At 32.6% G+C, this 26841-nt stretch overlaps 4 protein-coding genes across 7 annotated transcripts; 1 reads left to right on the top strand and 3 right to left on the bottom strand.

The window, feature by feature from the left end:
- The first annotated feature begins 952 nt into the window (after positions 1–952).
- LOC113857193 (V-type proton ATPase catalytic subunit A) lies at positions 953–6910 on the top strand. Its single transcript, XM_027488981.1, has 20 exons — positions 953–1273; positions 1778–1904; positions 2008–2063; positions 2142–2198; positions 2308–2419; positions 2523–2560; positions 2656–2757; positions 3022–3078; positions 3187–3258; positions 3340–3441; positions 3538–3600; positions 3684–3816; positions 4201–4307; positions 4685–4879; positions 5075–5161; positions 5298–5402; positions 5711–5808; positions 5913–5991; positions 6152–6240; positions 6323–6910. Exons 1-20 carry the CDS (start codon positions 1196–1198, stop codon positions 6435–6437), a joined length of 1872 nt encoding a protein of 623 aa, XP_027344782.1. The 5' UTR covers positions 953–1195; the 3' UTR covers positions 6438–6910.
- Positions 6911–8088: 1178 nt separating this feature from the next.
- Positions 8089–9958, bottom strand: LOC113857076 (protein FAM32A-like). 3 transcript variants are annotated; one of them, XM_027488789.1, is made up of 3 exons: positions 9736–9851; positions 9394–9543; positions 8089–8646 (listed from the first exon to the last, which is right to left on the bottom strand). In XM_027488789.1, exons 2-3 carry the CDS (start codon positions 9539–9541, stop codon positions 8381–8383), a joined length of 414 nt encoding a protein of 137 aa, XP_027344590.1. In that variant the 5' UTR covers positions 9542–9543; positions 9736–9851; the 3' UTR covers positions 8089–8380. The 3 variants fall into 3 exon arrangements, with proteins under 3 accessions (XP_027344590.1, XP_027344591.1, XP_027344589.1); XM_027488788.1 differs by lacking the exon at positions 9736–9851 and adding an exon at positions 9889–9936 and having other exon boundaries at positions 8090–8646; positions 9394–9544; XM_027488790.1 differs by having other exon boundaries at positions 9394–9958.
- Positions 9959–11010: 1052 nt separating this feature from the next.
- LOC113857075 (7-dehydrocholesterol reductase) lies at positions 11011–16481 on the bottom strand. 2 transcript variants are annotated; one of them, XR_003503174.1, is made up of 13 exons: positions 16178–16481; positions 15850–16072; positions 15497–15552; positions 15038–15140; positions 14892–14957; positions 14223–14336; positions 13614–13740; positions 13220–13320; positions 12954–13079; positions 12759–12823; positions 12304–12405; positions 12138–12220; positions 11011–11492 (listed from the first exon to the last, which is right to left on the bottom strand). XR_003503174.1 is itself a non-coding variant. In XM_027488787.1 (13 exons), the coding sequence occupies exons 1-13, from the start codon at positions 16300–16302 to the stop codon at positions 11426–11428; spliced, it is 1338 nt and encodes a 445-aa protein (XP_027344588.1). In that variant the 5' UTR covers positions 16303–16481; the 3' UTR covers positions 11011–11425. The 2 variants fall into 2 exon arrangements, 1 of the variants encoding a protein (XP_027344588.1); XM_027488787.1 differs by having other exon boundaries at positions 12324–12405.
- A 5804-nt stretch (positions 16482–22285) lies between these two features.
- Positions 22286–26531, bottom strand: LOC113857074 (uncharacterized membrane protein At1g16860-like). Its single transcript, XM_027488786.1, has 5 exons — positions 26164–26531; positions 24272–25227; positions 23834–23989; positions 22922–23133; positions 22286–22813 (listed from the first exon to the last, which is right to left on the bottom strand). The coding sequence occupies exons 2-5, from the start codon at positions 25145–25147 to the stop codon at positions 22621–22623; spliced, it is 1437 nt and encodes a 478-aa protein (XP_027344587.1). The 5' UTR covers positions 25148–25227; positions 26164–26531; the 3' UTR covers positions 22286–22620.
- Positions 26532–26841: the final 310 nt, after the last annotated feature.

Raw genomic sequence — 26841 nt, 5'->3', positions numbered from 1 at the left:
TAGATTTTTATTAGAATTTTGTTAACAATTGAACGAGTATACAATTTTTTGTATACTCGTTTTAAAACGAAACAAAAATATAAAAGAATTAAAAAATTTAAAAACTGAAATAATACAAAAATAAAATAAAATATATAAATACTAAATTTATCATAATTTATCTATCTTGTACTATCAAATTTTATCAAGCAATAAAAACGAGTCCTTAAGCAGTTCATTTTTATTTCATTATTACATTCAATCATGAATGATACAGTATTAATAGAAAAAGTATGAACTAAAAAATTATTTAAAAATTGAAAAATTAGTAAAATTTTTTAATACATTGTTTATTATAATAAAACTGGATAAAAATTGATTTCATTACTGAAAATGTTAAATTTATTTCTAAAAGATATATAAAAGAAAGTAAAAATGTTTAAATATATTGGAAAGTAAAAAAAAAAACTGTTTAGTCTTTTTTATTCCATTTTTTAAAACTAAGAATAAAGTTTTGTTTTTATGATTAATAATTTTCATTATTAGGTACATGAATACTTAAAAAATAAAGTAAAACTTCAAAATAATTAAATTGCATGTATAAAATGCAAAATTAATTTAGTAAAATCCAAAGAACAAATATTAAATAAAGATCATAAAATTTTCTCCAAAAAAAAAAAAACATCGGCAATTGAAAAAGAACATAAAATAATTTATATTCTTTCAAAGAATCTTAAATAAAAAAATATAAAATATGCTAAACATTAATTTATCAAATTGAAATTCATAGAAATAAGAATGGAAGGTATCATTTGATGCATACGCACACAATTTTGTATTAAATGATTAGTTATGTGAAATTATTATTAATGATGAGAAATGAGAGGAAGGTGAAAATGGCGAACGAGAGAGAGAGAGAGAGAGAGAGAGAGGTGGAATCTTATTAATAATTAATGAGCGAAAATGGACAGTGAATAAGTAACGACAACCTAGCGACGTGTGAGGCAGGAGGAGGAGGAAAGAGCATACGTGTTGTGTTTTTTGTTGTGCATCTCCGCATCCAATCAAATCAAATCAAATAAATCACACTTGACATTCACAGACGCTTCTTCCAGTTACACACACTCTCTCTCTCCCTCTCGATCTTCTGCTCTGTTGATCCAAACCCTAAGCTTCTCATCGGATCTCCAATTTCATCTCCGATCTCAGAAGCAAAATGCCCGCTGTTTATGGAGCTCGCTTGACCACCTTCGAAGACTCCGAGAAGGAGAGTGAATACGGTTACGTTCGCAAGGTTTGCTCTCCTCACAACCTCCTAATTCGTTCCATTTCATTACCCCTCACTACGATATTCAATTCCATCAACGGATCCAATGTTTTGCTTTCGTTGTTGATCTTTACTTTTTCCATCTTCATTCTTACGTCGATCGTCGCGCACGTGCCAATTTGACGCCTTCGGTTGTTTACTGAATTGTCATTTTATCGGTGATTTGGTTTTCAAGCATCTGAACATTTATTCACTCGCTAAAATTACTACCCGATCTAACATCTTTTCTGTTTTTATTCAGTGTTTTGTTCATATTTCGCTGTTTTACTCTACTTTTGTGTGTTCGTATGCTGTTATTGTAATTCGTTGATCTTAGTTTACTTTTGTTTCGCTGACGATGTGATGAATTTTCAACTTCTATTAGTAAATTCCTTGTGTTTATTCGTAATCTAAATTATTTGATCCCTATAAGTTGAAGATACGGCTGATGGTTGCTACCGTTGTACGGCTATGTTTTCCCCATTAAAACAGGTATCAGGACCAGTCGTGGTTGCTGATGGCATGGCTGGGGCCGCTATGTATGAACTGGTGCGTGTTGGTCGTGACAATCTCATTGGTGAAATTATTCGTCTGGAGGGGGATTCTGCTACTATCCAAGGTTCTGCACTTTGCAATTCCATACCTTCTATGATATCATTTCGTATTTCCTTTACTTTTTTTTAGTGTTTTATGAGAAACTTATTGGTTCTCTGCAATTTTAGTTTACGAGGAAACCGCTGGTTTGATGGTTAACGATCCGGTTTTACGGACACACAAGGTTAGATTCTATATACCTTTCTCTTGTGTTTAAATCTTCTTGTGTGCTTTAGCTAATATGCAATATGTTTTATAACAGCCTTTGTCCGTGGAGTTGGGGCCTGGAATATTGGGAAATATTTTTGATGGAATTCAGGTTTGCTTCTCCTCTATATGGAACTTACATATATAACATATATTTCGATTGCTGATCAATTCATGTCTGCCCTGTCCTTCCTAACTTAAATGTATCCTATTCCTAACAGAGGCCTTTGAAAACTATTGCTAAGAGATCTGGTGATGTCTATATTCCTCGTGGTGTCTCTGTTCCAGCACTTGACAAAGACACACTTTGGGAATTTCAGCCTAAGAAAATTGGTACCAGAGAAATTGTTGTTCCTTTTATTGTTAAGCTCTATATAGAGAACAAGTATTATTTGGTGCATTTTTCCTGATAGTCTATTATATTCACTGATGACAGGTGAAGGAGACTTATTAACTGGTGGAGATTTATATGCTGTATGTTCTGTAGCCAATTAGGTTAGATTACAAGTTGTTCCTTTTCTGTTTATTGGTTTTTTGCTAAATCTTTGCGTGAATCATTTACATTGCAGACTGTTTTTGAGAACAGTCTGATGCAACACCATATTGCACTTCCTCCTGATGCCATGGGAAAGATTACCTACATTGCACCACCTGGCCAATATTCCTTAAAGGTTTGTTTTTTTAACTTCTTTGAAATTGTATTTCCTGTTCTTTTTCTATTTGATGATCATTTTAAAGTCTATTATTTCTTTTCTGATTTTAATTTGCTAAAAGAGTGATGTTCGTGGGCTCTTTTGCTTTGCTTTGCTTCATATTTTTGTGATGATAATGGCAGAATTGCCATGCTTACATGTGTTCAACCTCTATTCTCACAGATTCAGAAGCTTCTCTATATTTTATGCAATTTATGATTATAATCTTTATATTATTTGCAGGATACTGTTTTGGAGCTTGAGTTTCAAGGTGTCAAAAAGAAGTTCACTATGCTTCAGGTTTTTAGCCGTTTATTTTGTTTACTGTAGTTGCTTTATTGAGGTATTGATCCTCCGTATCATTATCCTGCATTACAACTTCCTTGCGTGTACTTTACCCATTTTCAGACTTGGCCTGTACGTACACCAAGGCCCGTTGCATCAAAACTTGCAGCTGATACTCCTCTTCTTACTGGTCAGGTAAACTAAATTGCTGTTGAGTGTCTGATCTATGTTCTTATTCTGATGGTTTTCATTCCTGATGACTTCTGTTTTGTATAGCGTGTTCTTGATGCCCTTTTCCCCTCAGTCCTTGGTGGTACTTGTGCCATACCTGGAGCTTTTGGCTGTGGTAAAACAGTCATTAGTCAAGCTCTTTCTAAGGTGCGCTTAATACACCCTATATGGCATAATGATTATTTAATTATAAAATGTTTTCCTGAAGTCATCAGACCTTTAATCCATCCTTTTGTTTGGCAGTATTCCAATTCTGATGCTGTTGTTTACGTTGGTTGTGGTGAACGTGGAAACGAAATGGCAGAGGTATGCTTTCCTTTTAGCTAATTCTATAAAATGCTCGTGTTCGTTATTTTGCTGGGGGTCAAACTAATTTAATGACCGTTCAGGTTCTGATGGACTTTCCACAACTTACAATGACATTACCTGATGGTCGTGAAGAATCTGTCATGAAGCGTACAACACTGGTGGCTAACACTTCAAACATGCCAGTGGCTGCTCGTGAAGCCTCAATTTATACAGGTGAGTTTTTAGCTCCTAAATTCTAGATAATTTTTTTATTATTGTTAATTAATATTTACCAATCCTCTCCAATGGTCAATTATAATTTAGTTGGCTTGTGAAAGTCTGGTAGGATTGCAATCAGTAGTAGTGTTTCTCAGCAGTTGTCTTTGATGTGCTGTAAACTTTGTTGTTGATCTGTGATTAGTGTCAAAAGTAGGGAATGCTCATATTCTACACATTGATATGCTACTCTTTGTATTCCTATTTTTGTCACCTGTGTTGAAACTTTACTATAATTGCCCTTACAATAATCTAGTTTGACCCATGTGCTCCATGGGAGGCAAGCTTTATTGCTTATTTTGATAATCTATATTGCTCTTTATTTTCTTTTTCGAATCTCAGGAATCACATTAGCTGAGTATTTCAGAGATATGGGTTATAATGTCAGCATGATGGCAGATTCTACCTCTAGATGGGCAGAAGCTTTGCGTGAAATCTCTGGACGGCTGGTGAGAATTTATTTACACAATAATAGTTGTTCATCAGTCTTTTAGACAATTTTTTTTTGGTTTAAAATGCATATATTATTTGAGCTTTGCTATATCCTTTTAATAAACCTCTTACTACTTTATAAAGTAAGTATTAATTGAGAAAGTACATACATTTATTGTCTTGAAAACATGAAAAACAGTTAATAATTTTTGTAATTTAATAATACAAAGTAGGAGGATTTAGAATTATTTATGGTATTTTATACCTTTACTTTTGTGTTGGATTTTCTTTCTTCTGCTAGTGTAAGATAGACAATTTATATACCATTAGACATGAGACACATGGGAATGGATATTGATCCAATGTATTTTGATGATATTGTCTCCTTCCACAGGCAGAAATGCCTGCAGATAGTGGATATCCTGCTTATCTTGCTGCACGTTTAGCCTCTTTCTATGAACGTGCTGGGAAGGTAAAATGTCTGGGAGGCCCTGAACGTACAGGTAGTGTAACAATTGTTGGTGCTGTTTCTCCACCAGGAGGTGATTTCTCAGATCCTGTGACATCTGCAACCCTCAGCATAGTTCAGGTAAAACTATACTTTCAAATATTGTTAAAAAGGGGTAACTGTCTACAGGCGAAGTCAGTTGTCTTGACTAATATCCTTTATTGTTAAAATCTGGTTTGGATTATCACTATGAATATCCCACTGGTTATTTCTTCTGTTACGTATTCTTCTATAACTTCCAATTCATAGCATGAGTTGATTTTTCCTACTTGGCAGGTTTTCTGGGGTTTGGACAAAAAGCTTGCTCAGAGGAAGCACTTTCCTTCTGTGAACTGGCTTATTTCTTATTCAAAGTACTCCACGGTATGTCCTAAACTTGGTTACTTTGTTCCTCATTCTCTCTTCAGCTTTCTTCATTTGAATGCAATCAATGCATATAGTTCATGATTTCGTTCTATAACTTTTCATAATCTTTTAATATTTTCTTTGGTATCTTTAGGCACTTGAATCCTTTTATGAGCAATTTGATCCAGATTTTATAAACATTAGGACTAAGGCTCGGGAAGTTCTGCAAAGAGAAGATGACCTGAATGAAATTGTCCAGGTATGTTCCTTTATTGATTCTATCATGTTGATTGTTGGTTTAAAGAAATACCCCTGTGCTCTCTCCATGTATGAGATTAAGAATTGTTCAGCTTCTTCAGGGAATAGTAACATAAATAACCTGTGGACAGACTTATGTGGTCTAACTCCAAACCTGGGTTACAAACTTGCAATGAGTAGTTTTATGAGTGGAGCTTTAATACTTCTAAGTTATGCCTTTGTTTGTAGTTTGGACAAATTTGTCAGGATGCATATGCATTTGGTCTGTAACTTGTAAACTTAACTGGATCATTACCTTGTTTACTCCAGCTTGTGGGCAAGGATGCTTTAGCTGAGGTTGATAAGATCACCTTGGAAACTGCAAAGCTTTTAAGAGAGGATTATCTTGCTCAAAATGCTTTTACACCGTATGTGTCCTTGTAATTGATTAATTTTCTTAACATGTATAGTATATTATTGTTTCTATTTGTTGTTTGTCTTATGTTGGGTACCTTATGTGTGGCTGTGATAGATATGACAAATTCTGCCCCTTCTACAAGTCTGTTTGGATGATGCGCAACATTATCCATTTCTACAATTTGGCAAATCAGGTATGGTGGTATATGGAATCAGGCAATGGTTTGGCATTATTGATATTAGAAAAAAAATTAAGTTGACGTTAGTGTAGACCTTTAGGTTCAAGTTAGTAGTTCATTTCATCGCTTCTTCTACCCCTCACATATTATTTTGTACATTTTTTGTTTTGTGCAGGCAGTAGAAAGGGGAGCTGGTTCAGATGGTCAGAAGATAACTTACACCCTGATCAAGCATCGTTTGGGAGATCTCTTCTATCAATTAGTGTGAGTAATTGTAGTGGCTACACTAGATGGATTATATTGACATGTAAGTAGGTCTTATTCTGTTGATCCGTCGTCATTACAGGTCTCAGAAATTTGAGGATCCAGCAGAAGGGGAAGCTACTTTGGTTGCCAAATTTCAAAAGTTACATGAGGACCTGACTAGTGGTTTCCGCAACCTTGAGGATGAAACCCGATGATTGAAGAATGGTAGTTTGCTCAAGTATTGTGTTATTCCAATTGTAAGGGTCTATCTAGCATCCCGGGGTTGCAACGTCCTGAGAGTTCTCATATTCGACTGTTTGATTCATTCATATCACATTTCTTTCCCTTCTTGGTGCTGGTTTGGCTTTTTATCTAGTTGTCTGTGCAGCTATAATCATGTGTTTCATTCACCCCCAGTTTGTTTATTGAGAATAAGAAACGAAACATGCTCTTTCATTATGTATTTAGGAGAATAAATTTATTTTAGAACATGAAGTGCCTGCGGGCTTGTTGGTTCTGGATTCATAGGTGGAATTTTTGGGGACATGGACTATCTTGAATCCTGTATTCATAGATGGACTTCTTGTAGCATTGAGTATTTATTTGAAACATCTTACATGTCAAGTTTTATCAGACAATAAAATTTAAAACTCAAATAATATTTAAATGCACAAAAGCATTTAACGTCTAAGGTACTCCGACGTGTTGTACCAGTCCAGCAAGAGTGTTTGTTGGCCATTAGATTTAATATTGTTTCTTAGGATTGCTAAGATTCATTAACTGCAACTGATAGAACAGGTGAGGGAGTAAAGTTTATTAAATTGGCAAAGTGGGTCCTTCATGAAAATTGTCGGGCTAATCAACTCTTGTGGAATAAACGAGGCCTCGGTGCACCGAAGGAGAAAATGCCACCCCTTCTATGAATCCCTTTCAATTAACAGATTTTGAAGATGATTCATTTCAGTAACAAACCATAGAAATCAATAAGTGAATACTCGAATCTCTTTAGCTGTTCCTCTAGCTTGTGGAGCAGCACACACTCACTGTCGCGCAGTTTTACTATTTGCTGGTGCAGCCCTGTTCCATTCGCAAGCAGGAGGACGAATGCACTCTAAGAAATAAAAGGTTCATCCCTTCTTGTGAATTTCTGATGTTGAATACAAACAATGAATAAACACCACATTGGGCAACTTACTACTATTTAACCATATTTCGCAGAATTTGATGAAAATTCAGTAGTTCTGCATTTGATGAAAAATTTGGGGAATTATTAGCTCAAGACGATATGGCAACAAAAAACATTTTTTAGATTTGCTTTTCAAAAAACATATATAATAAATAAAATTTCAATCATTTTAAATTTGAAATAATATTTTTCTCTAAAACGCTTAACGAATGTGGTTCAGGTCGGCTACAGAAGCCGAGTATTGCTAGTGTTTTATGATAATCAAATGCCAACTCCAAGCCATTCTAATGATTTTATTGAGCTTTCTCGCCTTTTCTTTCTTGGGCTATCTTTGGTCTCCTCGCATGATGGTTTACCATCGTAGGCATTATTTCGCCATGCTTTATTTCAATAATTTTTGCTCCTTTTTTCTCAAATACATTTCTCTATTTCTTGTACGATTACACACCGAATGCGGCATTCTTACTATCACAGTTTTTGTCTTTTTTGGTACTTTTTAACCCCAAATATTCAACACAATAAAACATCATTGATCTAAAGTGTGCAGCGAAACTTCCTCTTAAACTTCACAGACTCATTTGGATTGCAAGTACAGTTTTAAAAAGCATTAATCTATGTTATACTCATCTTTGTAAATGCAAACTACTTGGAAAGTTTCGTATATCAATACATTTCAATTCACATATTTTAAGTGTTAAACACGAAGTTATCGCTTTCTCAATTAAGATTCCTTGCAGCGTAACGAGCTTCCTCTCCCCATAACGTTCAAGTAAAATACGCAGTTATCGTTTTAAGGCAATAACATCACTTCCCCATCCGCAGGAAAGAAACCAAATATATCATCTGAAATATAGCTTGGTCCAAAACAAAGCATCAATACGCAGTGCAACAACTATCTGTGCGGATGGTTTTAATATTACAGAACAAATACAAAGGATGAGATTGACCCTCATACTTGTAAGCCTCATCGAATCATCCAGGACCAACTTTAGGAATATCATAATGCTCGCTCATGTTTGCGAGATATTGGTTGAAATCCTGAATCCTATCACGGTGAGACTTATTGGCAATCTTAGCCAATCGATGAACATCAAGTTGTTCCCTCTGTTCTATGTATCGCCTCTCTGCTGGTGTAAGATGATCATCATAATGAGCAGCAGTTTTTCCTTCACTGCTCGATTTGCTCACATCATTTATAACTTGATCATTAGAATCTTTGGCTGGTTCTTCATTTCCACCTACATCAAATAGAACAAACAATATATCACACAGTTTATGGTGAACTAAAAATAAAAAGATTAAGGATAACGACCAGAAAAGAATTAACTCTGAACAGAAATCATCATCATTTTTCCACAACATTTCCCTGCTTTACTGAGAAACTCAAAGAAGTTAAGATATACGACTTGAATGGTAAGAGCGCCATCTTTCTTGCTCAATGTTGCCAAAACATCTCTCTTCGAGTCAGGGAGAAAATAAACTAACTCCAAGGGGGACCAAAAAAGATGAAGCCTATGGAGGCCAAGTATGCAATGGCCAACGAGAGCTTCTGTGATAGAAATTTCACGCAAATGATTAAGTTTACTCAGATAGAGATTATTACTGTTATTGTTTACCTTGACCACAGTGGTGTTCTGTCCAAATCAAACATTCTCTTGTGATTTTTCATGGCAATGGGCAAACCATCCAAGAGTAACGTATTCATTAAAGTTCATGCCATCACATCAAATCCATGAAACATCATTGGCTACTATATACGCAGCAGAACTATGTGTTGCACAAAATAGAACCAGTTACCATTTTACAGGATGAATGGCAAAAGTTTGAATATTGCTGAAGATCGTGGACTGTGAGCAGTTTTACTAGGCAAGGTTAAGTTACGACTTCCGATCACACATACATTTTATCACCACACCTCAGTTTGATGAAAGAACATTCATACAATACTAGATAATTTATTGCCCTGAAACAAGATACCAACCAACCTGCTGTAGTTTCATCTTCAGCGACTTGCAAAAATTGATCTTGATTTCTTTTGTTCTTCTTTTTCTTCTTCTTCACTCCACCAGCCACATCCAGTGCTTTTCCCTTGAGCTTCAATTTCCCACCAACAACATTGTCATAGCCTGACATCTCTGTCATCAAAAGTGATTTTAACAAAATAATAATAATGATTGACGACAAAAATGAAAATTTTCTCCAGCACATTAATTTTATTAGGGCTACAAATAAAAACCCTAATTGTCAATATGCATCGGAAGAACTAATCAGTCTAAGAACGTCGAACCGAATTAAGTATTAGAAAAGCAAACATCAAATAGACCCACCCCATAAAAGATTGTTCTAGCAAATGATTAAACATAACAATTAGCAAACGTGATGTAAGCAACAACAAAAAAAATGTCAACTGATAAACTGTATCGCATTCAAATTCCCAAATCGGAAAAGCATGAGAAAATGATACAAGTCAGAATCGCAGCGAGAACCAAAACCTTGAATTGAATGAAAAGTGGGAACTCTCTGCTCCCGACCAGATCGTAAAGGGGGCTCAAATCTATCCCAACCTTCTTGGTCCTTTTATTAAAAATATTTTCACCTAAGGTTTTTTTTTAATTATTATTATTATTATGATGCCTTGATTTTAGATTCTCATTCAATATTATTAGGAAATTTCAGTAAAAATAATTAAATTAAAAATTATATTTATTGTATATATTAATTGATTAATTGTATATAAATTTATGTATATATTACATTAAAATTAAATTTTATTATTATTATGTTTAAAAATTTCAATTTTTTAATTTATATATAATTTTAAGGATAGATATTAAATTGTCAAAAGAAAAAAAGAAATTAAGCTATTTTAGATATAATTTTTATTAAATTATTTCGTTTAATAATTATTTATAAATATTAAATTTTTATCAATTCAACTATTAAATAATATAATATTATCATTAATTATACATTCCAAGTTTTAAAAATATTATAAGATTGTAAATATATAATTTTATGGTAAGTGTTGTTACTTATATTTTATATAATTTTCGCATATTATCTTACATATTTAGTTGATGGAAAAATAAAAACCTAAACACTGATCTCAGCTATTAAACATAATCCCTTAAGTTATTGAAAATGTGTATAATATCCAACTTTATATCTTATATTAATATTAATTTTATTACAATCATGCGAATTAAAATTATGAAAATTAACCACGGTTTGCATGTATAACCAGACATGAAAATTTAAGAACGTTATTAAAATCTAATGAATCCGAAGCTCAAGAATTGATCGAAATGATCCCTCCTCACATAAAAAAAGGTCCTCATTCTTGGGTTGTTGTCTTTACTTTGGACTAGCGGTAGCCTTTGGGCTTCAGCCTTTTTGGCATGCTTTCTAATCTTATCACACTTGACCAAAAAATATACATAATAAAAAGGTACTCATTATTGTAGTAACCAGCTTTAATATTTAGCATAGAATTATAGATGATAAATCAGAAATTCATCAATTGAAAGGTTCAAGTTGCATCCTCCACATAAACGTGTAAATTTAGTCCATGGCACTGATCCCTTACACATATTTTGTGTGTAAAAATATACTATAAAATAGGTTCAAGAGCCCAGGATAGAAAAGGAACAGATAAAAAGTTGAAATTGTACAATGTAAAAAAGAGCTAGAACAAAGACAACCACCTTAAAATAGATCAGAAACTAAAAATCCGATGCCAAGCACCTTTCTCGAAGTCATTGGCAGTAGGAAAGAGACGTTTAACATAAATAGAGATAAAGAGATAAACACAGTTAGAGTTGTAATCAAGTCCCGACATTAGCTAAAAAAATTGGTTCAATAATGAACTAGTTCTATGCGAAAGTCTACAATGCATCTTAAGGAGGCACCATGCAGAGGCGGTAAAACAACACAGAAGTACAGATGGCGTCCTTAGTTTCCACATGGCATACAAACCGGGTGGAAGGTTCCAGACCACCGTTTGTCAACAATCATTCTTCAGTATATTCCTGGAACGATTCTGTAAGGCACCTTGGCGCAATATAGTTTCCAGAACTTGCCATACCTACATACAACCAAAATTTTCAACTTCGTTGAAATGGTGCTTACCCAGAACTGCAAAATATTCCAAACCTTTGATAATATAAGTTCACTCGATTCCATGATAAATAAATTATTGGTTTCGAAGAACCATTCTTTATAAAATTCTATTGCTTTACAACAATGATTTGTCCACTTCAGGAGCAGTCCAATTCTACTCGGCTATCGTTATGTTGATTTCATATTGGTAATAAAAGAGACGCATGTATCAGACTAATAAATTACCGGTCTTTTTTTATAAAAAAACAAAATGAATCATTTTTTTAGTCTTTATTATAAGAAAATAATAATAAATTTAAGATGTATAATTGCTAAATTTTTTTATATTTTTCTTTTATTAGTATTATTAAATATATAAATTACTAATTATATTATTTAATATCATGAGTATTTTTGAAATAAAATTTATATTTATGAAAAATATAATATATTTAATTGCTTTTCTTAATTCTGGTGATTTAATTTTTTGTTTTTTATGGAAAGAACTGAAAGGAGTATAAGGCATATAACAAATCAATGGTAAACATAGATGAGGATTAAGCAGACTAGCATAAAAGAAAATGCACAAGAGGTAACATTAGCGAATATAATCCAAGAACTGAAGGCTTACTTGGATCTGCATCGATCATCATCCCTTTTTGCTCTATCAAAGAGGAGGATGGTAAGAAATATCACGTAGAAGTAAGGCAAAAACTGCATGAGAAAAAAAAAAGACGAGCTTAGCATTCACTCAAACTTAAAAAAAAAAAAAAATCTCTACAATTTTCAACTTGTACAGAGAAATGGTCGTGGTTACATGGTTGAAAAGAGCTGGAACAGTCCAGAAGAAAGCAGCTAGTATTTCGGGGACATAATGAAAATGACGAGATAATCCCCACCTGCAGGTACCATAGAAAGTGAATGGTTATTTTTCTACGACAGATGAAGTGTATTATAAGAAAATAACATTACATCAGATATCAAAAGCCAAGGCCTCTAAATGAGATTAGAAGCCCCTATCGTTAACACTTAACAGTAACATTTGCCTATGGATGTAAACTATCAATATCAACTTTTTTTTCTGGAATTACAATATATTTCAAGTCAAATGTTCGGAATCAACTCCAAGAAGTGTTGAGGTTAAACTTCTCAATCAGGGAGGGGAGGCAGGTACGGTCTCAACTTTTCAGTAATCATTACTCCTGCAATAATTGCCACAATTGTGTCTACAGAATGTTAAGTGAAAACATACCATCCAGAGGTTAAAAGAAGGCTTCTTTTTGTTTCCCCAGAAGTAGTCGTATAGGAGGCCTCGATCTGCAAACGTATTTTCATTATCACTTGCTTATGTAAGTCTACTGTCAATTGATTATGCAAGTATTCCAATCTGATCAATAAAAAATAAACTCCAAATGAAATCTATACCGTATATGCTAGGTGTCTATACCTTTGAAGGAGCTTTTCCCCAAACTGTGCATTTTCCATTTGTCCTACGAAATTCTTGCCTTTGCCTGTCACAATCATAGTTGATGTATATGCAGAGAATGCCAGCTACTAAAATAAAGAGCGCTAGCTGGGAGACAGAAAGGGAAATTTTCAGAAAAAATGGTACAATATAAAAAAAAAAAAAAGAAGAAAAACTCTGCTGGCAATCCCACCTCTATAACTCAGCACTATCTATACTTTTGCAGTTTTTTAGGATAGCAATGTTACCTGTATGCCAAGATTTACAGGATGGTTGACAAGGTACATTCCAGGAGATGTATACACAGATGGAACCCACACCAAGCAACCCCAGCAAATATAAAATCCAGCTGCCAGATTTAAGTGCTATATGATTCAGTGAGATGATAAAGAAATCTAACAACGTATAACATGAATTTAGCAAGAATGTAAGTCATGGAATATATAGAATTAATAACCTATGCAAACCATACTAGTCATTCTTTTCTTATAAGAAAAAGCCTTCCAAAAGATAGCAGTTAGAATACCAAACAAAATAATGTTCTTTCTAATTCTTATAACGGTGCTTCAAAAGAACAAAATAGTAGGACAGAGGGAAAGTGTAAGTATGTCTGACAGAAACAAGAATAGAGCATATGTAAACCTCGATCATGTGCAATATCCATTGTGTTCCAATATCCAGCTTCCCACCAGAAAAACTTGGTAACATACACCAGCATTAATGTAGTATTTACAAGCATTGAATCAGATACTTTCCCATTTTCTTCATACTGTTTAAAACAAGAATACAAGCATTAGAGAATTAACTGAGGGAGGAAAATTGACAAGGTAAATTTACTAAAAAATATTATGTTCCTGATTCATCCGGTACTGGACCCATCACACATCCTAAGCATGGTGGTGATAAGTCAGTACCAGCAGGCCATTATGTCCAAGGCAACTAAGGAAGTCCAACAACATAAAGATAAATACGATTCATATCAATATTGTAAACTAAATCACATCAGAAGACAACACAATCCAAAAGTAGATGGTCCTAAGCTTCTGTTCAGCTTGCTTAGTCACCAAACTACCAAGACCCTCAGGCCTAAGCTGTTTCAACAAGTGTCAGCGACTACAAACAGGGAATTCAAAGCATCGACAACCCCAACTTCCAGAGTAAGCCAACAAACTCGCAGCTGATATAGGCAGGCAATATTTGGTATTAATTCATTTGAATATATTACAAAGAAAAAAAATTTTGACACTCAACCTGCTTTATGCAGTAGGTCAGTGCAAGAACAGCCCATGACATCATTCCAAATCTGCAGTTTGTGAAAACTTTTATATCAAAATATTTTCCAATGCGTGGATAGAGCTCCATTCCCTGCAAAGAATGATGAGAATTAGAATGCCATTATTTGCGGAAAAAAGGTGAAATTAAACTCCTAATGTCTTTGAATGCCATTCACATAAAAACATGGCCCAAGATATACGAGTTTAATTTCTCAAGCAATGACTTTATATGCAGTGAAAGTGGAAATTACAGTCAGAAAACATGGGGAGATTTCTGATTTCTCGAACAGGAATTTCAAAGTTCACATTGTGGCATCATGAATGCAATTTAGTGAGGCAATATGAAAAAAGGATTGGAAATTTCTGAAAGAACTAGACATGCATTCTTGGCCTAAAATAAGAGCCCAGGTAATTTTAAAGAATAATTCATTGCATCAACTGTCTACTAAAGGAATGATGACAACAACAAGTGACGTAATCGGACCAGGAAGATTTATCATGCTGTACCACTCCAATTTTTTATTTATTTCCTCGTTGACCTTTTCTTTTGGCAGTCCAAGTCGATTTTCAGCGCAAAATAAACAGACATCTAATAAGTTAATTTTTGCAAAACTGTTTAGCCAAAGTAAAAGGCAGAGATTTTTACCCAGTAAAAATCAATAATTAAGTTCCCAGAAGAGCCAGAATCAGTAGAAGATGGTGCCAAATGACCCTAGCAAATGTAACGCAAGTCAGATATTTGATAGCTGATTGCATAGGAAACAAGTAGTTCCTGGTATTTCAATGTCTCACTTTTATGTATAAGAAAATACAAAAGACAAAGCTGCCAAAGATAAGTGCCGAGAATATCTCTCCCAAATGATCATAAACAGTTGTAGGGTTGAATATTCCAAACCTGAAAAACGTATTTAAAAAACCGACATGTCAGACACTGAAAAGGGTAAAACGCCTCGATTTGCAGGCAAAACCAGAAACTAATAGACAAAATTCGTACAGAAGAACACATGGCAAATTCAACTGACCTTCTGATAGTATTTATGAGCCACAACAGCAAAGAAACCTAACTTAATCAATTAGGGAGACAAGGAATGATATTTTTGCATTTGTTTTTGTACTTTCACTCAATATATCCAATTAATAGACACATACAGTAAATAATCTCAGATCACAGTACTGTGTCTCGAGAATTGCTTTAATGATTGGTTTGAGGGGTAAACAATTAATAAATACTGATGGTTGTAGAAAGCTCACCACCAAAGGGCAAGATACGTAATCAATGTGACTAAGTACGCTGCGACGCCATTTGCCTGAAGAACGCCAAAGAGGTTAGTGCATGTTTGGAAATCTAATAAAATCAAAACTACCTTTCAACGTAAAAGCTATAATTTGCAAAGTTTAAAATGGATACACATTTGAGTGAATTTGACGAGATTAGTGCATGTTTAGAAAACTAACAAAATCATGTTAAATTACATCTCAACTTAAAAGCTATAAATTGTGGCGTTTAAAATGGACACACATTTGAGTGAAATTAAAGCAGAACTAAAGACACATTTGGGGTAATAGATTTGACAAGCGAAGTAAAAGGGGGATCCGAAGTTGACCTTGTAGACAGGTCGGTTACCGGCTGGAGAAATTGGGCCGTAGACGGTTTCACCGGGCAAAAGAAGCTGAAGCGCGGCTTCAAAAGCGGCGTAGACGGCGATGATTTGGTAGGCCAAGAGTGTGGGCTTGGGCCATATATGAAGGAAAGATTGCAGTCCGTTGTGATTGAAGTAATCCCAAGTCTGCGTAACGGATCCGTTGGCGAGTGTCATGGTGTACCATCTGCATTCATTGCATTGGAATGGGGGTTATGAGTGAGGTGCCTACGTGGAGGGAGTGAGTTGATAAATGATTGATTTAGGTTTAGGTTTAGGATCAGTTACTTACAATAGAATAACAAATGGAGGACAGAGTGTGAGAAGTGATATCATGGAAGCATAGGCAACAAGCGGTGAGTGTACCGTGTCAGACCCACTCCCACTGTTGCTGTTCGACTTGTTCCTCTGCCCCATCCCTGCCTTCAATTCTCTCTCTCTCTCTCTCTCTCTCTCACTGTTACTTCGATTCAGATTCAGACTCAGACTCAGACTCAGAGACGACCTTAGCTCATATCACCCTCTCTCCGTGCCCCCCCTCACCCTCCCTTCATTTTATTTTATTTTTAATTTTCTAAAAAATAATAATTTTATAATCCTCTACACTAATAAACTCAATTAAATTGAAGGAATAATTTTAAAAATAAAATCATTTTTTAATTGATTCAGCTAACATTGAACCATCATTAAATGGGCTGGATGCTGGATTAAGTTGGCTCCTGCAGAACCCATGAAGTTTGTGGCCTGTGTCTAATTCGCATCGCCGTTTATTCATCCAACCCATTTAATCTATAATTTTGAATAGATCAAACCATAAAAATCTACATCAAATTTCATTTATATTTTTATTCTGCTCGCTTTCCCAAGTCATCATACAGACATATAGACATATAGATCTAATAATATTAGTTATCCAATAACCTTTTTTTTTTAAATATAACCAATAATATCCTTTTTTTTCAGTTCCTTCTTTTCTTGTCAGTAACCTATAATATCTCAAATTATAAACAAGGAAGTTTGTCTATAATTTTTTTAAGAATATTGTATTTTTTTAATTTTTTATTTTTAAAATGCATTAAACTGTTTTTTAGTATTTACTTTTTTTAAATTAACTTATTTAGCTATTTTAAACAAAATTTATATAAAAGTTATTTTACTTAGTGATGTAATTACTAACATGAAATGTTTATGTTAAAACAAGTAAATAAATCTTTTGCGATTGTACAGATTTGCAAAAAATATATTTATATTTTTTATTATTTAATTTAATTTTAAAATAATTATAATTTAAATATAAAAATATTTCTTTTAACATAATATAAAGATAAAAAAATATTAAATAGAAATTTTGAGTATTTTTTAAAATAAATTATATATAAAAAATAAATATAACAGTTAAAATTAATTTATATATGACTTTAAACACTATAATGTTTAATAATAATAATTTAGTTATAAATTAATAAATATATTGGTGTGTTACACAAATTTGCTTATATTTTTTATTAAATTATTTTATTTTAAAATTAAAAAAATTATAATTTAAATATAAAAATATATAATAATAAAATTTTATTATATTGAATAATATCAAATGTAATTATAGTGAAAAATACGATAAATACATTTTTATATATAAATTTTATATATTTAAAAATTTCAATCAAGATTTAAATAAAAATTAAAAGAGAAGAATAATTTGATTAAATATAAAAATTAATGCTTAAGCATCTACAAATAAAAAAAATTATAAAAAAAATACATAGTTATTGTATTAAAATTATAAAAATACAATAAATATTTTTTTTCTAAAATTTTATTATTATTAGCTATTTATTTTCGACTCTTAAGACTAAAGTTAACAAAATCTATAAATTAAAATTACACACATTAAAATGTTTCATTCCTTTTAATCTCTTTTAAGTAGGTTCCTAAATTTTTGCTTCCTATAGACATTTGTAACTCTTGAACTCTTAGGTTCGTTCTTTAGTTTGTATTATTGTTTGGGCTTTTAGCCCTCATTTATAACAATAAAATAAAATTATACATATTGATATTATATAAAAAATTATGAGTGACACATAAAATATAGGCAAATGTTATAATACGAATAAAGTCAATACATAATATATATATATATATATATATATATTTATAATAAAATAAGAGAGATATATATAATAAAATAACAAAATTATTTTATAAAAAATAAAACTGTTTGATGACATTTTATTTTTTAAATTCTATAAAATTTAAAGTATTTATATAATAATGCAACAAAATTATTCAATCTTCTAAATCTTTTATTTTTGTCTTTTGTTCAGCATTGTTTACTTTATTTTTATCAAGTTACAACCTAAAATAAAATATCAAATATAAGTTATTTAATGATTAAAAAATTTTAATAATACATTATAAATTTATAAATTATATATTAATTTTTTCTTTCTTTTTGATAAATTTGGTGTTCCTATAGTTGAAAATATAGAAGAACTTATTGCTAATTCATCTTCTTTTATTTTTATATTTATATTGTCTAAATTTTTTGTCTTCTCAATATATAAATATTAAATAATGAAAAGAAGTTATTCATCATCATATTGTAAACATTATAAATGGAAACAATAAAATTTTAATTTAATCTTCTATATTATCTTTACTCGACTTCAAAATTTTATTTGCTGTGAAATTTTGTCTTTTACAACTTTTAAAGCAAGTACCCATTTTTATTTTAAAAATATATGAAGTATTAGTACTATTTAAAAGTTGTGAAATCAACTTTAACTCTTCACCATTATCTTAAAAAAATTCACATAAAAATAGTTATTTATTTTGTTATATTTTATTTATATAATCAATTATTTGATTAAATTTTTCAATATATTAGATCTTAAAACATTTGTTTATAATTTCAATGAGATATTTTATTTTACTTATGCTAATTATTAAACAACTTCATTAAATAAGATAAATATAGTTAAATCATTAAAATCTTTAATATCACGCTCAATATGAAACATATAATATATATAAATTAAGATAATAATACATAATTTAATTTATTTTAATATTAAAATTTTAAAATTAAAATACATAACGTTATAATTTAATTACTTTATTATTGAGTACTCAACATTCTTATAACATGATTCACATTTAAAATTTGTAATTGCAAAAGAAACAATTTTTTTTTATCATGAAGACAAAAAAATATAATACCAATCATTTTTTAATTATAATTTTGAATGCATCAAACCATAAAAATCTACATCAAATTTCATTTATATTTTTATTATGCTCGCTTTACCAAGTCATCATGCAGACATAGACATATAGATCTAACAATATTAGTTATCCAATAGCTTTTGTCAGTAACCTATAATATCTTAAATTATAAACAAAGAAGTTTTTCTCCAGAAAATTTTTAAGAATATTGTATTTTTTTTAATTTGTTATTTTAAAATGCATTAAATTGTTTTTTAGTATTTACTTTTTTCAAATTAACTTGTTTAACTATTTTAAACAAAATCTATATAAAAGTTATTTTACTTAGTGATGTAATTACGAGTATGAAAGGTTCATGTTAAATTTTGTGCGCTTCCAATATATAAAGTTTTTATAATTTTATTGTTGAGGCCACTTCGATACGTACAATCAAATGTCCATAAAATCAAGTTGAAGTTCTATCGTTTAATTTTGATAGATTATTAATATAAAATTTTATAATTTATACATGTTCAATTTTAATGAAGCATTTACTGGAGTCTACATCTAGTTATACAAAAGCATTTGGATTAAAAAGAACTCTAAATCAGTTCTTCAACTTGTTTTGAATGTTCTATCTACTTATTATCCTTTCTTTTTTTATATTAAATTTTTATTAGAGAAAATTCAATTTATTAAATTTAATTTAATTTGTAAAAAAGTTAGTCAATGTGCTAAGTGACTTGCTAAGTATGAAGCTAAGAGTTGTGCTCTTTATTTTTGTATTAATGACTCACCTTCTCTGTTTTTTTTCTTTTTCTCTATCTAAATGCATCTAACTCTGAAAGTGTTAGGTTTTAGATTTTTTATTTTGTTGGCGTTTACCCCTTTGTAATAACAAAAAAATAAATAAAATAAAATTTATATATGTTAAAATATAATTAATATTAAACAAATTATTTTTATTAATATAAGAATCTACATTTCAATGGTAATATAAAAAAATTACATTATTAATATATTTTATAGGAATTAACTTAAAATTATATTCCTTTGTAAGGATAAAACAATTAAGTTAAATAACTTGAATTAGTCATAAAAAACATAATATAATTTATATTAGGTTCGGTAAATTTATTTATAAGTAATATATGAAGTTAGTTTTTAAAATTATGAATACCAGTCAAATTAGGTAATTTTTCTCACGAAAAATATTAGTATCTAACATTTTAAAAAAGCAAAGAAAGTTTTAATCAGTGATTATCAGTCCTAATATTAGGAGATGTCCGTTAGATCTCTAACTTCAATGAATATTAGAATGAATGGGTTATGGTGTTGGTTCCCAATTGCAATGCAAAGAGTGGTTCTTTATTGATCAGTTATTTACTTTTTGAACCCTTTTCAGAAGCATAACATTAAGGATGAGAAGAAAGTGAAAATCACAGCTCGATTTGACGTTTGGTTTGCCTCTTGAGCTTCTCTTTACTTGGTGCTGATTTGGATGCATCCTGGATCTGCCCTGCTCCGTTATCTCCTCTTCTGAATCATGATAGATGTGCAATTGAAAACAAAAGAGTGTGATGGCTATTTATATTGAGAGGAGAGAAGTAGCTTACTCTGTATTCGGAGGAAAGAAACGAGCATATGCGTGATTGAGAATGTTCCAATACTGAGCATGAAAAAGTTGGGAATACATAGAATAGGCGCTTCTCAGTCTCTGCCACTCCCACAAAGATGCTTTCTTCCTCTGCTCTTCACCATATTCATCTCCATTGCCTTTGCCATTGCCAATCAACATCAACATCAACACCAACGCCAACGCCAACGCCAACGCCCACGCCCACGCCCACGCCCACCCTCGGACCTTATCCATATTATCACTGCATCAGCATATACCATTCCCAAACCATGAAACCTAAGTACCTTAAGCCTTATGGCCACGTCCGTGATTAGATCAGGTTCCACTGCTGAAGACGTGGCTTTTTTGCATTACTGAGCCCTCTAACGCTTACACGTTTCACTTACAAGTTTACATATGGCCATGCATCTATCTAAATATACATTCTTGTCCATCTATAATGTCACATTTGTAGAATTATTTATTTACCCCCATTACTCACTGTTCATTAAATATATTTATTCACTTTTTAATCGATTCTAATTAAAAAGAATAAACTTATTTTTAAAAAATTGCATCAACTGTGCACTGTTTATTTAATTTATTGTATTTTAAAAATATGAAAAACATATTTCAGTTTACACATTGCACGACGAGGTCCACCGTTTACATTTTTAGATAGGCACCGATTTATCAGTTTGATTGGTACATTACTACCGTAATGCCGTCTACCTGATTTCTTTGGATCGTGCAAGAGGGACTATGGAAGCAACAGGTCAAATGAATAAGTAGTTTTTCTATATTTTTAAACAATTACAGTCATATTATTCATTTTCAAGTGATTAATATTTACACAATATCATTATGTTTTGTAAGGAGACTTTCTATCCTCAACATTTCTCTTCCACATTTCATCCTCAATTATTATGGTAAATGATTACTTTGTAATTCACTTTGATTTCTATCACTTCAAACTAAATACACAAATAGCCTATTTCATTTAAAAATCAAAAGGAAAATTATATATATATATTAAAAAGTAAATACTGACTAGTGCCCTTAAAACACTGTATAAGAAATTAAAAACATTTTGATAAAAAAATATAATAAATTTACTTTTTCATTATTTCTAGTGCATTTAACACAATTTTCAATAATTTGTTTAATTCCTTAACTAATGCCTTAAATGCATCGATTAGCAAGATTTTTTTTTTAAAAAAAATAAGACTTCCTATTACAGAATCAAAGTTCACCTTTACTGAGAAAAAGATATAACCCAAAATTACAATGCACACTTTTCGATGTTTTTCCTAATAAACTCGTTTGAAATAAACAATTAAATTTAGAGATAGCAAGCCATGCGCACAATAGAATTCCTTTAGTTTTAACATTCGCTTAATGGAGGGCAACGAAACAAAAATGCAATATTCAATGGTACTCCTCTGCCAAGTTTCCCCAATAGACAAATGTGTAACAAGATAGAAAAAGGACTAGTTCAGATGATCCCAGCAGATAAAGCTGTTTGGTAATTGGTTATATTCAAATCTTTTATCAGCAGTTCAGCACCACCAAATTGACAAATCGGGTATGATAGATTCCCTTGACAGTTTCAAACAGCAAAAGTCCTTCTGAATACACAACTTCTCACTATATGATACGTCCATCAAAAAGGTATAAAATCCTTAGGAAAAATAAACGAATAAGAATTTCCATTAGCTATACAACAAACTAGGAGTAGTGTGGGGAAAAAAAAGAAGAAATCACCGACGTCAATGGCAGAATCATCACACTTACCAATAACTCGTATATGCTTACAAAATACAAACAACAACCACCACCATCACCATTTTTTTGGATATGGGAAGACATTTTTCTTTAAAGAAGAATACCTAAGAGGTTACCAGAGAGGATGACTACACTGGAATGACATCAACCTTAGACGTGTCTTCACATCTCAAAACAATACCCTCAAGGCTAGCGGGAAATATACATTTGGCCCATTGGCATCCGGTAGTCAAAGGCTCAGGTGGAGGTACAATCATAAGCACATTGTCATTTCTTTGAACAACTCCCATTACACTGACCGTGCTACCTTCTTTGATGTACCTACAAAAAGATCAAAGGCAGTTTCATAAGAACGTCCTCCCCATCCCAGGTTATCCTAACTTTATTCTCTAGAAGCATTTTTGCGGCCAACAAGATAAAGTACTTTACCCTTCTTTTAATTGCATTATACGATCATCACTAGAAAGTTTTCTCTCTCCTAACCATCGAAGAAACTCGGGGGACATGTCTTTATTGGCCGGATTAACATCAATAATAATGGAATCATCAACATAAGGAGTCACCCTAGCACCATAGCCTGTTTTAACCAATGCTCTCAATCCAGATTGGAAATCAGAGATGTAAAAGTCCACCACATGCCTCTGCATTGAATAAAGGGTGAGGTAAATGAATATAAAAACTCGTATTGTATTTTATCCTGCAAAATCCCAAATACATACATCCTAAAAGCCCCCACCAAATTTATCAATCAAAAGCAAGAAAGAAGTACATTCAGTGTTAGAAGAAAATTGATGAGAACAAGTTCTTTTAACACTTATGATTGCTGTTTATATTTTTTCTGCTTCAAAAGAAGGTTAGATAGGAACTATAGAGAAACAGTAATCATAACAACGCTTATATTCAATCTAAACAAGAAGTTGCATTTTCTTTATTGAGAGCATAACAGTCCATTGTACCTTCAATGCTTCACGAAGAAGCTCACAAGCTATACCACAACATCAAGGTTTTTTCATCTCCAATTAGTTTGGCTTAATTTGCATTTTCTGTCCCTTTAGTTTTAAATTATGTGCAATTTTGGTCTTTGTACATATAATTAGTTAGGTCCAAATTCATGCTATATAAGTTAGTCAATTCATAGAGTGTAACTAGGGAAATTGAAATCCGTGTATTTATTATTATTATTCCAGTGTTCGTGTTGTGATTCTATCCACAGTTCATTTTAGCAAGTAGATTCTGTTAGAAAGCACAATATCTAATTCTCTCCACGGCAAATGCATATAAGTTCTGAATTCCAAATTTGGCAATGGGTAAAGAAAAGACTGAACATATTATTGCAAATACCTCAGCTGATCTAAGTCCCCACGTAAAGCGGCGATGTTTAGGGTTGGCTGCTTTTGAATCCCATCCTCGATATTCGTACAAGCTTGTCGATGTATACACACATCTAGGAACTTTTTGAAAGGAGGACTCCAGTGGAACATTACCGCAGGTAACCACCTTCAAAAGGTAGAATAAATCATTGATCCGTTTCTCTCATTTATGCATATAACAACACAGATGAGAGGCAGGATGATACAACAGACACCAGCCAACCATTCAATTCGCTGACATCTTTTACATAAAAACCACTTATCCAACAAGCAATGGGTGAATGAAGAAATGAATAATCAAAGCATGGGTGGTTAGGTGTGCATATATGTGTATGCAGGACTTTTTTCCCATTGTTATTAGCTTAATTAATTGTATTATACATGCATTTGTCAATATTAAGTTACATACCCCAGAAACCTTCACAAACTGCCCATTCTTGGCAGTTCTAAGCTCTGCATCTGGATATTGTGAAATAAAACCAACAATGGCTTTCCTTCCAAAACAACTGTTCCAAGTGAATAACGCAGCAACCGCACCAAAAAGAACTACTACAACAATAAGAAGAATGGCATTGCGAACAGCTCCCAGAATAAAACCACCAGCAATGAATCCCATCACAAAAATCAGAATCACAGACCACAATATTGGCTTTGGGAAGTTCCTCCTGAAGGAATATTCATCATCTAAGCTAAGAGTAGTCACAGCAGGATTGTGAGCTACAGAGGAACTATGTGATTTCATTGATCCTGTAGACTCTAATGGACCAGACACTTTCCTCGGAGCCCCAGACGAATTTAATGGGCCAGATGTGATAAGACCAGTCGTAGGAAGAACAGGGGGAATTGGACCAGAGTTTTGGCGTGTAACTCCACCAGATTGAGGGCCAGATGACTTCTTGACTGGCTCCCCATGTTTATTCAATGGACCAGAGTTGGTCTTTTTCATTGAGGCTGAAGCAGACATGCCTCCAGCAGATAAATTACCAGATGTTATATAAACAGAACGAGCTGCAGCATTTTGCATAATAGGTCCAGAGTGTGAAGCAGCACCTGCAAATGATCCAGTCCTTGACGGAGCACTATTCAATGGACCAGACTTTCTAGATTTCGAGCCATCCATGGGAATATCAAACATTTTCCCTAATTCTCCCGACTTCTTGATGTCACCACCAGTATAGGGCATGGCAACTGAGCTCATTGTCGGAGGCTTTTCTTTTGGCTGTTCTGGCCGGCCTGATACGTACAGGCCATTGCTGAGCTGATGAGATGGGAATCTTGAACCCATCAGGCTTTCTCAAAGCAGCTCAAAAGAGGCAAGTAATTACAAAACAGTACCAGTTTGTCCAAGTTGCAATCAAAGTAATACTGCAAAACAGCGGAATGGAAAAGGCAATTGAAACAGAATTTTAGCCATAATTCAAGACTCTAATGGGCAGATATCCATATTCATCTAGAGAGGAAGCATTAAAAAATATCCAATTTTTTTTTCTTGTTGAAAACCTTACGGAACTAACTCATTTTTTTCCTAGAAACCAGATTAAAACTGCAAATACAGGTAACAAAATTGCTATTCTGGGTTTTCCGGTACAGAATGACAATGTCAACAGAAAAGAGTTACTCAATTGTGATTCATTAGGCCAAGAGAACCACAGAGGAGTATTATTGAAATTGGAAAATTTATAAAGACATGACTGATTGAATTGAGCATGGGGATAAAGGAACGTGAGTGAATGAAGAAGACAACAAAGGATACGATATGACTGTGAAGGCCATGGACGAGATCAAATAAGTCAAGGAAATTTGAGAAACGTAAAGATTAAAGAGTTTGCTTGATCCACTGAAAGGAAGCTTACATTAAGAACTAAGAAGCAAAGCTAGCATTGACCTTTACTAGTGAATAGTGTGTGCATCTGGTTCCTATGTTCATTGTCAATGTACGTTCCAACAAATCCAGTAAGAATACAAGTGTATGAATTAAGAGCGTCTGAAGGACCAGTTAAAACAACGGTGAAGTGTGGATGAAGAAAAAGGAAAAGGAACAGATACTTAGGGGAAATTGAAGATAGGGTTAGTGGATCTAGAGGAAAGGGAAATGCGGAGCGACGGATCTCCCTCAAAATGCAAGCGTGTGGGGAGATCCATCCATAAATTAGAATTGATGATAGAAAAGAAAAGCAAAGAGTTGAATGCAACGATGAAAAGAATGAGGAAGGAATGAAGAACAAAATGCATAGAAGAGTGTGAATGGAAGGAGAGAAGATCTGCAGAAAATGAGGAAACAAGTGAATGAAGATGAAATACCTGAAAGCTGAAGGAAGATTAGATTGAAGAAGAGAATCAAAGAGAGTGGGGATGACGCCGAGTCAGAGACTGAGGCTGAGATCCCATCTTCATGACAGTATCCATCTCCCTCACTTTACACTTAGAACAATGAGCAATGAGCAATGAACTTCTCTCTCTCTCTCTCTCTCTCTCTCTCTCACCAACGCAAACGCAAGTAAGTAACCCACTATTAGTATTATTAAAAGTTAAAACTCTCTCTCTCTCTCTCTCTCTCTCTCTCTCTCTCTCTCTGCTGCAACCACTGGTAGGTTGTCTCGTCCCAGCAAAAACCACCAAACCAAGCAACATATAATTTATTTCCCAAATATCATTATTAACTCATCAAAACACACCTACTCTCTCCCTTCCTTTTTTTGTTATTCAAATCTTTTCACACATTTATTCATTTAATAACAAACCCAACCAATTCGCTTCTTAGCATAAAACGTGTATATTAATTTTATGCCACTTATCAAATTTTATTTCTTTTCAAGTATTACTATTTTGTTTTTATTAACTTATAAGCTAACCCCTAACCACCTTTACTGTAAAAATATAGTAATTGATTCATTGACAAAATAAGTAAATACACTAATTGAAAATTAAAAGTTTAATTTTTAACTAAAATTTATTACGTTTAGTTATAATTGTTTACAT

The sequence above is a fragment of the Abrus precatorius genome, unplaced genomic scaffold (genome assembly GCF_003935025.1).
Source record: "Abrus precatorius isolate BTA unplaced genomic scaffold, Abrus_2018 Scaffold153, whole genome shotgun sequence".
In the NCBI taxonomy this organism is placed as follows: domain Eukaryota; kingdom Viridiplantae; phylum Streptophyta; class Magnoliopsida; order Fabales; family Fabaceae; genus Abrus; species Abrus precatorius.
The sequence above is the reverse complement of the archived record's forward strand: the minus strand, read 5'-3'. Positions and strand labels throughout refer to the sequence as shown.